At 36.9% G+C, this 14963-nt stretch overlaps 1 protein-coding gene and 1 non-coding gene across 2 annotated transcripts in view; both read right to left on the reverse strand.

Moving 5' to 3' along the window:
- ADAMTS19 (ADAM metallopeptidase with thrombospondin type 1 motif 19) overlaps positions 1-14963 on the reverse strand; it is a 307911-nt gene that overhangs the window by 235818 nt on the left and 57130 nt on the right. The window contains exon 3 of the mRNA XM_049873149.1: positions 6185-6350. Coding sequence (XP_049729106.1) covers positions 6185-6350 — 166 coding nt within the window. The remainder of the gene's footprint in view (positions 1-6184; positions 6351-14963) is intronic.
- Positions 10440-10510, reverse strand: TRNAG-UCC (transfer RNA glycine (anticodon UCC)). Its single transcript has one exon. It is a non-coding gene; the product is annotated as a tRNA-Gly (tRNA).

Raw genomic sequence — 14963 nt, forward strand, 5'->3', positions numbered from 1 at the left:
AGGAAAGGTGTGCGTCAGGGTTGTATTCTTTCACCATACCTATTTAATCTGTATGCTGAACAAATAATACGAGAAGCTGGACTATATGAAGAAGCACGGGGCATCAGGATTGGAGGAAGACTCATTAACAACTTGCATTATGCAGATGACACAACCTTGCTTGCTGAAAGTGAAGAGGACTTGAAGCACTTACTAATGAAGATCAAAGACCACAGCCTTCAGTATGGATTACACCTCAACATAAAGAAAACAAAAATCCTCACAACTGGACCAATGAGCAACATCATGATAAATGGAGAAAAGATTGAAGTTGTCAAGGATTTCATTTTACTTGGATCCACAATCAACAGCCATGGAAGCAGCAGTCAAGAAATCAAAAGACACATTGCATTGGGCAAACATGCTGCAAAGGACCTCTTCAAAGTGTTGAAGAGCAAAGACATCACCTTGAAGACTAAGGTGTGCCTGACCCAAGCCATGGTATTTTCAATCACATCATATGCATGTGAAAGCTGGACAATGAATAGGGAAGACCGAAGAAGAGTTGACGCCTTTGAACTGTGGAGCTGGCGAAGAATATTGAATGAATATACCATGGACTGCCAAAAGAACGAACAAATCTGTCTTGGAAGAAGTGCAGCCAGAATGCTCCTTAGAGGCAAGGATGGCGAGACTGCGTCTTACATACTTTGGACATGTTGTCAGGAGGGATGAGTCCCTGGAGAAGGACACCATGCTTGGCAGAGTACAGGGTCAGCGGAAAAGAGGAAGACCCTCAACAGGTGGATTGACACAGTGGCTGCAACAATGAGCTCAAGCATAACAACAATTGTGAGGATGGCACAGGACTGGGCAGTGTTTCGTTCTGTTGTGCATAGCGTCACTATGAGTCAGAACCAACTCAACAGCACATAACAACATAAATAAAAACACATGTGAGAAAAGTGCTGCTTAGAACAATCATTTACATGAGACCAAAAGGACAACATATGCCCAAAAGCAAAGATGAGAAGGCAGAAAGGGTCAAGAAAACCAGAGGAATGGAAATGGGGAACTCAGGGTGGTGATGGGGAGAGTGCTGACACATTGCGGGGATTGCAACCAATGTTATGGAACAATCTGTGTATAAACTATTGAGTGGGAAACTAACTCTGTAAACCTGAATCTAAAGCACAAGAATTAAAAAAAAAATCATTTGACCATACATGTATGGGTTTATTTCTGGACTTTCAATTCTATTCCACTGGTCTATATGTCTGTCCTTTATACCAGCACCAGAACATTTTTATTACTGTAGCTTTATAGTACATTTTGAAATCAGAAAGTGTGTGTCCTCCTAATTTGTTTTCCTTTTTCAAGAATGTTTTATTTCTTTAGGGCCTCTTACAATGCCATATAAATTTGAGAATCAGCTTTTCCATTTCTGCATAAAAGGCTGTTGGCATTTTGATAGGGACTACACTGAATCTGCGGGTAACTCTGAATAGTGCTGACATCTTAACAATCCTATATACAGATATACATTATCTTATGATAAATACTGAGTAAAGAACATTTCTACAAGGACATGAAGAGACTCGTCTTGGCAGGGTCAACACCTAATAAACCCATCAAGAGAAATTTCCCTACATATACTCATTCCTGGAAGTTCTCCCAGATGATATTTCATTGACATTGAAAGGAAATGAGAAACTCTAAGTAATAGCCAACAAATATTCACCAAGTATGATAAGTGATAGCTATCACCAGTGTTAACTTTTACTAAGCATGTGAGATTCAGAAGGATGCATTCGATAGCAAAAAATTGTCCAAAAGAAGATACCTGAGAGACATCTGAATAGCAATTACTACACACCTGGAACTCAGGAGAGAGGATGAAATAAAGTTTGTTTGGAACTTATCAATGTTTAGGTAGGAACTGAAACCACAGATTTAGATTTTATCACCCTAGGAAAGTATGTGGAATGAGAAATAAAAAGAAAAGGAGGACACCTTGGAAAATACCTACATTTAGGGGGCAGACATATAGAAAACCACCACCTGTCTATCACTTTGTCATACTGTGGTGGCTTGTGTGTTGCTGTGATGCTGGAAGCTATGCCACTGTTATTTCAAATACCAGCAGGATCACCCATGGTTGACAGGGTTCAGTGGAGCTTCCAAACTAAGACAGACTAGGAAGAAAGGATAGTGACCTACTTCTGACACTTTGTGAGTGAAAACCCTATGGATCACAACAGAATATTGTCTGACATAGTGCTGGAAGATGAGCCCCCTAAGTGGAAAGGTACCACACAACAGCATCAACAATGGACTGAAAAATACCAACAATCATGAAGACGGTGCAGGACCAGGGAACATTCATTGTTATACATAAGGTCACTGTGAGTCAGAGCCGATTCAACAGCAACTAACAACAACAACACATATCGAAGAAGCCACGGGCATTTAGGAGACAGAGATGTAAGAAAAATAATGCGAGAGCTAAAATAGAAACCAAGGAGATGAAGAGTGTTCAAAAGGGGGGGCTTGTTAAGAGTAACAAGGCTGGTAGGTAGATCATGTAAGAAAGAGAAAAGTATGTTTTCTTTATTTAGTTTCAGTTGCGTTGGCCCCAGTCAGCTTCATGCCTCCTTATCTGCATGTAACATTTAAATAGGCTACCTGGAAGATTCCAGGATTTTAAAATTCTCAACTTCATGGTAGACTCCATCATATAAGCTAGCCATTGTGTGTGAAAAGCATGGATATTACAGTAATATTTTTATTAAGATGTTTCCTTTAATATTCATTGTTTACATCAACTATGCTGAGCTCCTTTTTCATCTCTCAAATCTTGGGATCATTTTCTACCCATATGCTTGTAGTTGATATTGCACTTCTGGTTAGAGAAGGCATTTTGAAACGCGTGATCACTGGTGCTCACTGCGTGTGCTCCACAATACCCTCCACATCCTGGCAACCATCTCTCCCACAGTTATGGGTGGAGTATGGGAGCTATTTCAGTAGCTGCCTGGTTACGTTGGCTCTAAGAATAGACGTGATCTCTATGTCCTGCTCATCCCTTTAATAGATCAGTCTTCCTCAATTCTATAAAACTCTCTTTCAAACAATTCTAGGCATACTCATAAGTTTATACTAAAATGTTAAAGAAAACATATTGAGAGTCACATGTCTGCTTTAAAATATTCAAGGACCATCCTTGGCTTCTAGGATAAAGTCCTTACCAGGGGACACAAGTTCTTTCATTATCTAGTCCAGGACTGTCTTTGCAGGGCTGTATTTCATATCGGTACTGCAGGCACTTGGCTTCAGCTCCTCTTATTGACACTTTCTCACACCTTCATACCTTTGAATGTGTTGTTCCCATTTCCTGAAATTCTCTTTCCCCATCTGTCAACATGTGCTAGAATTTTCACATGCATTTTTCATTTGTACACATAAAGTCACGTAATTCTGACAGCAGTCCTGAGGTTCAGGTATCACTGTCCCCATTTTTTATACTGTAAGCAAAGGCTTTGAGAGAGAAAGTAAGTTGCCCAAGGTCATGTACCTAGTAAATGACAGTACTGGGATCTGAACACAGGCACTCTGACCTCTACGGCCATTATCTTAACGTTCACACTCTGCTCCCTCTTCTCCTTTTACCCTGGATAAGTTTTACTTGACCTTTGAGGCTCCGCTCTGCACTTTCAGAAGCTTAGAATCCTGACTCTGACATAGTTCTTATCATGCTATGATATAATTGTTGATTTACCAGTTTATCTAAAACAATAAATTGTTCACCTCTTGAGAATAAGAGCTGTGTCATTTACCTCTACACTCCTGTGAGGTAACTGGCCATATTTATGTTATAAATAAAAAAGCTAAGGTTCAACGAGTAAGGCAAGGGCACAGGATTACCCTGCTGGTGCTGGGTCTTGAACCCAGGACTTCTGACACTCAACCTCAATTTTGTTCCCCTCCTTTTTAATAAAGAACACAACAAAGTTATCCTAAAATATGAAGGCCCCTGTTTGGAAAAAATAATCATGTAATCGATACGTGTAAGCACAATATACCTAAGGCACTAAAATGATGAAATTGAATAGTGGAAAAACAAAATTATGATTCCATTTTATAAAGGTAAATACTGCAACATTATTCAAATGGAATCATGTTATTAATATATTAATATATCAGTCTGAAGTAAGAAGAGCTGCAGTTAGACATATCAGTACAAATAAATGAATTTTTTATTTCATGGATTGCCCATTTTAAAATTAAAAACAATTCTGGACTCTTAAAAAGTATCCGAAGATACGTAAGCACAAAAAATCATTAAGCTGATGACAGAGAGCCTAGCATTCATGTATGTATACATCAGTCTTTGAGCCTAGTACCAAAACCCATTGCTGTTGAGTTGATTCCGACTCATAGCGACCCTACAGGACAGGGTAGAATTGCTGCATACGGTATCCAGGGAGCACCTGGTGGATTAAAACTGCTGACCTTTTGGTTAGCAGCTGCAGCTCTTAACCACTATGCCACCAGGGTCTCCTTAAACCTAGTAAGTAAACATTAATCTGTAACAGCCATGCCTGACAGAAACCATGTAACAGAAATCTTATGAACAATGTTTTCAAAATATGAACCACGTATTTATGCTTTGTTAACCTATTAAAATTAGGAATTTTCTAGAACTCTTCCTCCATGCATAGTGGCATGCAGAGCCTGCTCTGTGTCATCAATGTACATGAGAAATCAGAACAGCTGGAGTTTACTAAGCCTTGAACACTGGGTAGTACAGATTTTCAGGATAACTCATATCTGTCAATCTCTAAATCCAAGCTGATGTTGTTTTATCATTTCACAATTTAAAAGCTCCTCTTTTACTTGTTCATAATACTAGGACTTATGTTCATTTGTCTTTGTCTCTTGTGTTTATCGCTCTTAGAATAGTGAAGAGACTTGATATTGTGCACTGAATAGTGTGACATGAAGATAAACTCACTTAAACACTTGTGAAGATGATACCCACACAGACCGATATCATGAGCTTTCACAAAAGAAGATAGAAAGCACAGAGATAAATACATTCTGAACAGAAACATATTATAATTCTTCCTGAATCTGAAAACCCTAAACAATTGGTGATGTGAACATCCCATGGACTCTGCAAATGTTACTTATTGTCACAATTAATGTGTCTAAATCAACCTCAAATATCATAATCAATTTTAGAATTAACATCTTGGCACTAATTACATTAGCACTAAATTTTAAATCTGCAAGTCCAGTTTTAAAGTACACCAGGAATTCGTCAATAAAATTATATTTCCTCAAATTCTAATTAGCTATATTATACACTGAAATGTCTGGAATAAATATCTAAAAATGTTTCCTAGGGTAACGTCTCATTTTTTCTGACCATTAGCTATGCCTTTCAGATCCTACTTATGTAATAGAAATTATTAATTTCCCTTACCTTTCTTATAAATACCACAGATCTCTGCCTAAAGTGACTTAAGGATGTGCACAGAAGAGTCACCCTTCTTTTATTTCTGGGTTGATCTGGCAGACAATTAGAAATGAGGATTTGATGGTTGGGAATATTTATTTCTAGACTTAAGGGGCTGTGATACTGAGAATAGAAATCAAAGGTACAAATCTTTTCTCTTCTTTTTATTCCTCTGCTGATTTTAACCTCTAAGATGATGTTTAATATAGGCTAAAGAAAAAAAAAGGGGGGGGGGACACTTGTAGTCAAAGTACAGGGATATCTATGATGTTCTCACAGAGGTGGACTAAAATAAGGCTATGAGCTCACAGTATTCAGTTTCAGGAGATCTGGAATTCTCTCAGTGTCATATCCATTTCAGTGAAGTGAACAGTATCCAATGAGGCACACTTCACAGTTCAAGAAAGGTATAACACATGCTGTAGGTTAATCTCTGAAGTCCTTCTGAGTTTCCATGTTTTGGAATTGAAATGTAGTGCTTCATAGAAAACTAAAAGATAAGTCTAAACTGGATAAATTTAGTTGTCATTAACCAAAAATGAGTTTACATAAAAAAGAAGATAAAGCAGACAGACAGATAGATGGATGAAAGAGAAAGGGACAGAGACAAAAGGAGAGAGAAATTTTTAAAGGATTCGTCTCATATTGTGTATTCAGTTAAGTCCTTTCAGGAGAAGGCATTACCTGAAATGACACCACAGTAATGACTGTGAAGAGCGGGCTTCTCTGTGACTTTTTCCTCCATGGACCTTTTCTGCCTATATACACGGTGTGGGTGACCTGTTATGGCCATTGTGTCATTGAGTGGCTCAATAAATATGAAGTCCTCATTGATCTGTATAAATCCCATCTGGAATACATAACATAAAAAGATATGTAAGCAATACCATTAAAGAAATTAGTTTCTAGGTTCCCCTACTCACACACTCACTATTTATCTTCCACATACATGCAAATGTAAAAGTTTTCTATTGAAGCTACTTTAGCAACCCCATTTGTAAGGTAACTATCTTCCATCTTCCCATTTTATTACTTCATCTTTATGTATTTTATGACACTAGCATAAACTTCATTTAGTCAGTCTTAGCCTGTGTGGGTGGGAGGCTAGATGCCAGCAACAGATGCACAGTAAAAGTTCTGGAATGTTAAAGGCTCACTTTGGGAGACCCATGGGGTCACTTACATGTACAGCATGTACAGCATGTACAGAAAGAGCAATACAATTTTTAATTGCATATATCCCACGGTCCAATTTTTTGACATTCATTATTTAATAATTTATGTAACATACGCAGGCAAGTCTAGGAGACTAACATTGAAATGAATATATAAAATATTTTTAAAGACTTCGTCTAAACCCTCTTCCTTGTAAATTCTTTGGACAATAAATTAGAGGAAAAATGAAGCATCACTAAATTAAATTTCATTTCACCCAATGCCATGTTTTTAAGGTCAGTCAATTGGGAGTAGAGAGCTAAAACCACAAAATATAGTTAGGCTCAACAAAAATAAAGACTTACAAGTAGATATCCTTGTAATTTATCTAGGCTAAACACTTTTGTGTAATTTTAATATAATCTCCAATTAGTTATTTTGTATTCCATACATGTTTTGCTTCTCTCAAAATCTAAAACTACCTTGAATTCTAAAATAATTACATGAAATTCAGAAAATTTCTCCTTGAGCCTAACTTGATGGGGGAAAAAAGAAAAAGTCTTAAATATGAAAACATTAACTACTGGTCATTAAGGACGTGGTGCATCAACATGTGAGTCGGGGATAGATGATATCACAGTATATACCATTGATCTAGACTGTGCAAATACAGAAATATTTTATTCTTCTTGTCTCATATATTATTGTAATTCTGAGATTCACTCAGTATTTAAGGCCACTAATAAAACTGAGAGTGTGGCTGGTGATTAAGACAACTTTCATGGTGCTCATTGAGAAAATCTCAGGTAAATATGCTCAGTTTACCTAAATCATAAATGACATCATTTGATACAGTCTTTCATTGGGCTATAAACATAGATTTATACCAAAAAACCTTATAAAATTTAATTGCAGACCAATGTGTAAGTAAATTTTAATGGCCCCAAGAACAGATTCTTGGCTTAGATTATTTGGGTTTATAACTTACTACTAGTCATGTAACTATGACAAAGTTACAGTGCCTTTACCTGAACAACTTCATAGAGTTGTTTTGAGTATTAAATTCTTCAAAATGCATGTAATGCTCTTATCGTAAGACCTGACACTGGGTAAGTACCCAATAAATATTCATTCTTATTTTTATTTAATGATAAAAATGATCACACTAAATATGAGCACCCAAACAGGGATGAATAAATATATAATATGAACTGAAGAACTCATATATCCAACGAATCAAATTTTAATACTTGTTTCCAATATTAGAATATTAAATAGTCTAAGTGTTTTTTAAAATTAAGATTTGAAAACCTCTTCATAATATATAATTATCTGTTAGGTTAGAAAAGAGGAAGGACACTTTTAAAGAGAAAAAAAAGTTTGAATAAATATAAACAGTGGCTCATTCATTCAACACATATTTACTGTCTCAGCACTATATGCCAGACTGAGTTCATTCTGGGGCATATTTAGGACCAAGTGACACAATGTGGACTTTATGACTGTGACCAGAATTCTATCTGATGGTGCACAAAAGTGTTTCAGCTTGAGTCAGTATCTTTCAAGGTACTGAGTTAGTTAAGCAAACATGCAGAAAATCTTGAGGTTTTCTGTTTCCTCACAAAGGGCTCACTTTTTCCACTAAAAAAGATTGCTATCTTCGTTGTGATTTGGCAAGCCACAGAAGAGTACAAACCCCAAAATAATCTCTCAGCACAAGTATGCCTGTGTTCAACAATGCACAATGTGGCAGCATTTGCCTTAGAGCAAATATCCTCCTCCCAATTTTAGAATGGACGATTTCAAGGAAAGAAAAGATAATGTGAAGTAATGTGGCTCTAGGCTCTATTAAAAATAAATTTAAATTACATACATGTTTTTATTCTAGATTGATTTTTTTTTAATGTCTTTTCAAAATTATTTTAACTGCACCCACTCCTCACTTTTCAGCATGGTTAGGCACCAAAGACCAGGTCATTATGCGAAAATCGACATGATATGAAAATGGAGGATGACCACATCAGATCACAAGATGGAAGATAACTACATCATTACATAACTGTCAAATTACATCATTATGTAACCACCAAATTATACCTTTACATAACTACCAAATTACATCATTACATAATTGCCAAACCACTGAGAATCATGACCCAGCTAAGATGACACATACCCTTAACCATCACAGCCAGCGTTACTCTAGCCTCGCACCTCAGCACTCCTTACTGCCAGATGTACGCTGTTAATGTGCAAAATATGTGGATGGTATATTTTTACTATTGTCATAAATGCAAAATGTCAGCTTATGAGATAGTTGATAACTGAGGAGTAGGTGTATTTTGAGACATTTCATGCACATATCTGGAAATGCATTAAGTTAGTAGTTGTTTCTTAAGCTGTTTCTTACCTTAGTTCTGTTGTTGCATTTTCTCATACGATGGAATCTGTTCTTTTGTCATTTAAAGTTATCGTTTGCCCTAACAATTTCGTAAGACAATTTTTTACAAATTATGACAGCTTATGTGAAAATAAACTACCATTTATTTTCTTATTGGTTCTAGTATTTTTTTTTTTCTTCTCTATTTAGATGCCTCTATGCTTTTTTTTTTTTTTTATGGAAACCTTGGTGGCGTAGTGGTTAAATGCTATGGTTGTTAACCAAAAGTTCAGCAATTCTAATCCACCAGGAGCTCCTTGGAAACTCTATGGGGACATTCCACTCTGTCCTAAAGGGTCACTATAAGTAGTATTGACTCGATGACAACAGGTTTATGGTTTTTATAGGAGCCCTGGTGGCACACTGGTTGAGACCTCAGCTGCTAACCAAAAGTTCAGCAGTTCAAACCTACCAGCTGCTCCTTGGAAACCATACGGGGCAGTTCTACTCTGTCCTATAGGGTCACTATTAGAATCGACTCGAAGGCAACTGCTTTGGTTTTTGGGGGTTTTTTCATGCTTTTTATACAATGACGAACATAGATCTCCATGTAAGTGTACTGACACTGGCCCCAACTTCTAATCACAACATGAAACTTGATTTGATCAATGTGCAAGAAAGTTTACATATTATTGCTTCAGTTTACCAAATATAAAAGGTTCATTTGTTCAAATTCAAATTATGATCTATTAAATATATGTACAGATTCTAAAACTCTAAATATAACTAAAAAATTAGATGGAACACAAAGCAATATATGCTCTCTAATCTTTTTCCCACTACTCCTGGGACAACTATTTCACTTTCATGCCTTACTTCCTGCTCACTTACATAACTGAAGTACTACTATAATTGTCTCAAGTTTTCTCTTGCTTCATGCTTACAAATCTCACTTTTTATTTTCTAGAACCTTGATTTTCCAGATGAACTTTCAGTGAATTGACTGAGGCTCTCTAGAACAAATACTGACTACTCATTAAGTTTTGAATATTAAAAGAGGCTATTACAATATACTGTTAAAAAATAAATAGCATATCACAAAAACTAAATTCAGTAAGTGAAAAAGGACATGAGGAAGGCAATCGTTAGCAGCCATTAAGTCGGCCCAGCTCATGGCAACCCCATCCACAACGAAACGAAACTCTGCCCAATCCTCTGCCATCTCATGGTAGTTGGGGATCTGATCATCACGATGCATAGGGTTTTAGTTGGCTGATTTTCAGAAGCAGACCACCACGTCTTTCTTCCTAGGCCATCTTAGTCTGGTAGCTCCACTGAAGCCTGTTCAGCATCACAGCAACATGCAAGCCTCCAATGAGAGATTGGTGGTGACTGCACATGAGGTGCACTGGCCAGGAATCGAACCTGGGTCTCCTATACGGAAGGCAAAAATTCTACCACTGAACCACCAGTGCAGGTCATTATAATCCCAGGATATGAGAAAGATCTTGAGCGACAGTAGAATCTGAACAAGATTGGGGCCAATTTTCTCCCTATGAGAGGAGGAATTATGAAAAAGGACAAAGAGGATGTGGAGCCTAGGAAACAGCTGGAAAAGGAAGACGCTTGGCTTGAGCAGAGAATTGGAAAACTTAGCCAATAAATAAGATGCACCGATATTTTGGGGAACATCAAATAACAGTTTTTTATAGGAAAAGAAAATCAATGTCTTGAATGTCTTAGGATGATTAGGCTATCATATGTATAAGATGGATTAGAGAATTTACTGCAATACTGGAAGTAGCAAGTGTGTTTTATTTCTAAACAGTAGTAGTAGACGTTGTTGAAAGGATCTGGCAAAGGTATATGCTTGTAAAAACATTTTAGGCTAATGTCTGAGGCTATATATGATCTGACTTCTATACAAGTTTGGCCTTATTTTCTAAGTATTTTTTTGCATGATAATGTAACAAGGTACATGTCATTAAGTAAATAAAGCATTATATAGTTTAAAATGTAAGCATAAAACACTGCTGACATCAATTATAATGTTGTTGTTGGGTGCTGTTGAGTTGATTTTGACTCATAGTGGCCCCATGAGACAGAGCAGAACTGCCCCACAGGGTTTTCTAGCGTGTAATTTTTTTAATCTTTATGGGAATAGATCATTAGGTCTTTCTCCCTCGGAGTCATAGGGTGGGCTCATACCGCCAATCTTTCAGTTAGCAGCCAAGCGCTTAACTGTTGTGCCACCAGGGCTCCTTCAATTATAACAAGTTTGTTTTATGCTTTATTCAAATAAAAAATCATTTTAATATTACCATAAATGGGAGTGATTTCTCACGCATCCTATATTGACATTTATTTATATAAATAAACTTCTGATATTATATCTATCCTTTCATTTCATCATTCTAAAACACACTTTCTGATTCAACTCTTTAAATGTTTTCCCTTTATGCCCATGAAGGTATACTCCAAATCCTTAATGAAAATATATATAAAGCTTTTTATGGTAAACTCTCGCCTACCTCTGTTTTATTTTTGCCACACAAACTTCATACGTAACCATAAAAAAAACCATACAAATTTTAATTAAGTGAACAAACCTTATATTTTAATATATTTCATAATAACTTTTAGTCAAATGATCATATTTTGCTACATCGCACATTCTATAGTCTTTTTTCAGAATGTCACTGTCAGTGTACAAGCTATCAGTTCTTCAAAATCAAGTGACATCCCTTCTCTCTCCAAAGAAAGTAGCCACTGCCTTCCCTATCCACTTTTGTATTATACATTTTCTGTTATTGTACCAATACATCTATGTGGTTATTGTTTTCATGACTCTATGATTAGACCATGAGCTAAGGGTCCCCCATGAGGGAAGGGTTTTGACCTAGTGCTCATTTTCATGCCTTCACTATTAAATGAAAATGTTTGGTACGCAGCAGGTGCTGAAGGAATGTTTCTTTTAACTTGAAATACTCTTTTCTTTTGATATCAAAGGAAAAGATATCTGTCATGGATTGAATTGCATCCCCCCCAATATGTGTCAACTTGGTCAGGTCATGATCAGTATTGTTTGGTTGTCCTCCATTTTGTGATGTTATAAATCCTAGCCTCTACGTTCATGGTTATGGTCCAGTTTGGGAGGGAGCTGACTTTTACGTTGATGAGGCAGGATTAGGTCATGTAAATGAGGATTAGATTATGCTATGTTATGTTAATGAGGTAGGATTAGGGTGGGCTGAATCTTGAGATCTTGATTCACTACCACAAATGATAAAACTACAATGGTAGAGGGAAACTTAGAAATCATGTTACCATCTTTAGTTTTAAACCAAAACTAAGAAATGTTACGTGACTTGCCTAAAATCAGAGTTAATTAAGGGTCAGGGCTAGAATCTGGGCCTCTCAATTTCCAAATTAATTTTTGGTTTTAACATATCATTCTGTATTTGCTTGCTACCTGCATTCTAAGGAGCCTTAGTGCTACGCTGCTAACAAAAAGGTCACCATTATGTTTCAAACTCATCAGCCACACCATGGGAGAAAAGACCTGGCAATCTGCTCCCATAAAGATTTCAGCCTAGGAAACCCTATGGTGCATTTCTACCCTACTCTACACAGTCCCTATGAGTTGGAATCTACTGAATGGTACACAACACAACCACCACCACCACCTGCATTCTACCTATATGTCTATGTATATTCTAGTTTCTCTCCCCTACTGAACTCAGAAATTGTTCTGAGGCCACCCACAATTTCCTTTTCTCTGTCATTATTCTCCTCTCTACGGCATCTGATCCCTGATCACTTTTTTCCTCTGCGAACATTACATTGATCTAGGACTCTCCTCTATCAACTATTTGCTTAACCACGTCATGTTCCTCATTCCAAGGTAGTTCTTTGGCCAGCAATCATTCTCTGTATCTATCACTCTAATGAGTCTTCAAAGTCCTTTCTGCAGGTGGTTTTCAAACCTCCGAGCAATGAAGCATCCACACTCCACTCTCCTAGTCTCTTCTTATCTCACTGCAGTTGCGTCATCTTTCTCCCCAAACTAACACCTTCTCTCTAAATTTGTATTTCCATTTATGGTTTTGTCTTTTTTCTAGTTATCTAGGCTAAAAAATCATACAGTCTTTTACTCTATGTCAAACCTATTTTAAAATATTTATAAGAAAAAAAGTGATAGGATTGATGTCAGGCACTTCATATGAATTATTTCATTTAATCTGCACAGCAAGCTGGGAAGCATGTGCTAATTTCATCAGTTTTACAGTTGAAAATCTTGAATTTCAAAAAGATTTATTGTGTCTTAAGATCACAAATCAAACGGATGGTGAAGATAGGAGTCAAACCAAAGACTCCTGGCTTCAAACACATGCTGCCTTTAAGGATATCCGAAAAAGAGTGGGCCTGCCATGACTCTTATTCCAAATAACCCTCATCTTTAAAAAATTTTGCACTAAGGATTTGATGTCAAGCAAAACACCTCACAGATGGTAGATATCCAAAATGTGATATCAAGAAGAAGGCCAGGCCCCATCGCTCACAAAGCAGACAACAAAAACACTGCATTGAAAGCCACGAATATTATCTTGAGATGACTGTTTTTATGTGATCAGACTTCTTGGCTGCCGAAGGTACACTTGCTTTCTGAGCTCACTAATGGTTTCACCTCCAGGCTTCATTCAATGGCAGTGCCTACAATCTGGCAGCCTTGGAAGAATACTTTGGTATTTTATTTTTACTTTATTTTTCCCTTTCTTTTACTTTTGTTCTCTATTTTCTTTCTTAACGTATTTTCTGATTATAAACCAGAATTTTCTATAGTGGAACATTTGTAAAATACAGTAAAGAAAAAAAAAAAGAATTATCCCAAATCCTACCATAAGGAATATTTATATATGTATGTTTTTCTTACCCTACACTCTACCAAAATACACATACATGTACAGGCATACATAAGTGTGTACGCATCCTGTGTGTGTTTACACATACATGTACGCATGTAGTAGAGTTTTATACCCTACTTTGTTTTCTCCATTAAAGAATAGCTTGTGTTTCCTAATAGCATTAATATTTACAAGTCAGGCTCTATCGCTGAATTATAGTTTATCCTATAAATATACTATAGTTTTATTAGCTATTCATTCATTCAACCCTTTATTCAATAAAAAGGTAGGAGGGGAGGCAATGTTCCATTTATCCAAATGGGTCGAATTTATACATGTATCTTCTTCATAACCATTGCTTAAGCTTTACCTTGATCAAACGTGCACTTATTTTTATCTGTGTCCTATTTCACAACACAAGAAATGGTTTAAAAAATAGCCTAGAAATATACCACCAGATACCTAAGCGCCAAGGCAGTAGTAGGAAGCAACCATTTCAAAAGGATGAGTTATCCGCTTCAAAGAACATGTGTGAGATCCCCAGTAATTGGGGGGAGGGGGCGGGGAGGGGCATCTCTAAAGACAAGGAAAGTCTCCTGTTACTAGGCAACAGCTGAACAGAGACTCGGAATAAGAGGTGGCCAGGCCAAGGTCTAGGGGGAACTTTCTGGGCAGAGGAAAGAGCAAACGCCCTGAGATGGAACAAGAATAACATGTTTGAGGACAAGCAAGGCCAGTGACGAATGGTGGGAAATGGCTATTAGAGGAAGCCTAGGGACATTTCATAGCAGCTTCACTTATTTGACTCATATTCAAAAATGAACCCAGACAAAATTTCAGTCCTTTGGTTTTTTAACCCTCTAGTGGGTCACTATGAGTCAGAATCGACTTGATGGCAACAGGTTTGGTTTTTTTTAATCTTTTCTAGGGAGAAAGGCCTAGAGATCGACTTCTGAAAAACCAGCCAATCAAAACCCTATGAATTCCAAAGGTAGGATCCTGTTGTGCATGGGGTTGCTATGGG

This window comes from Elephas maximus, chromosome 2 (assembly GCF_024166365.1).
Source record: "Elephas maximus indicus isolate mEleMax1 chromosome 2, mEleMax1 primary haplotype, whole genome shotgun sequence".
In the NCBI taxonomy this organism is placed as follows: Eukaryota; Metazoa; Chordata; class Mammalia; order Proboscidea; family Elephantidae; genus Elephas; species Elephas maximus.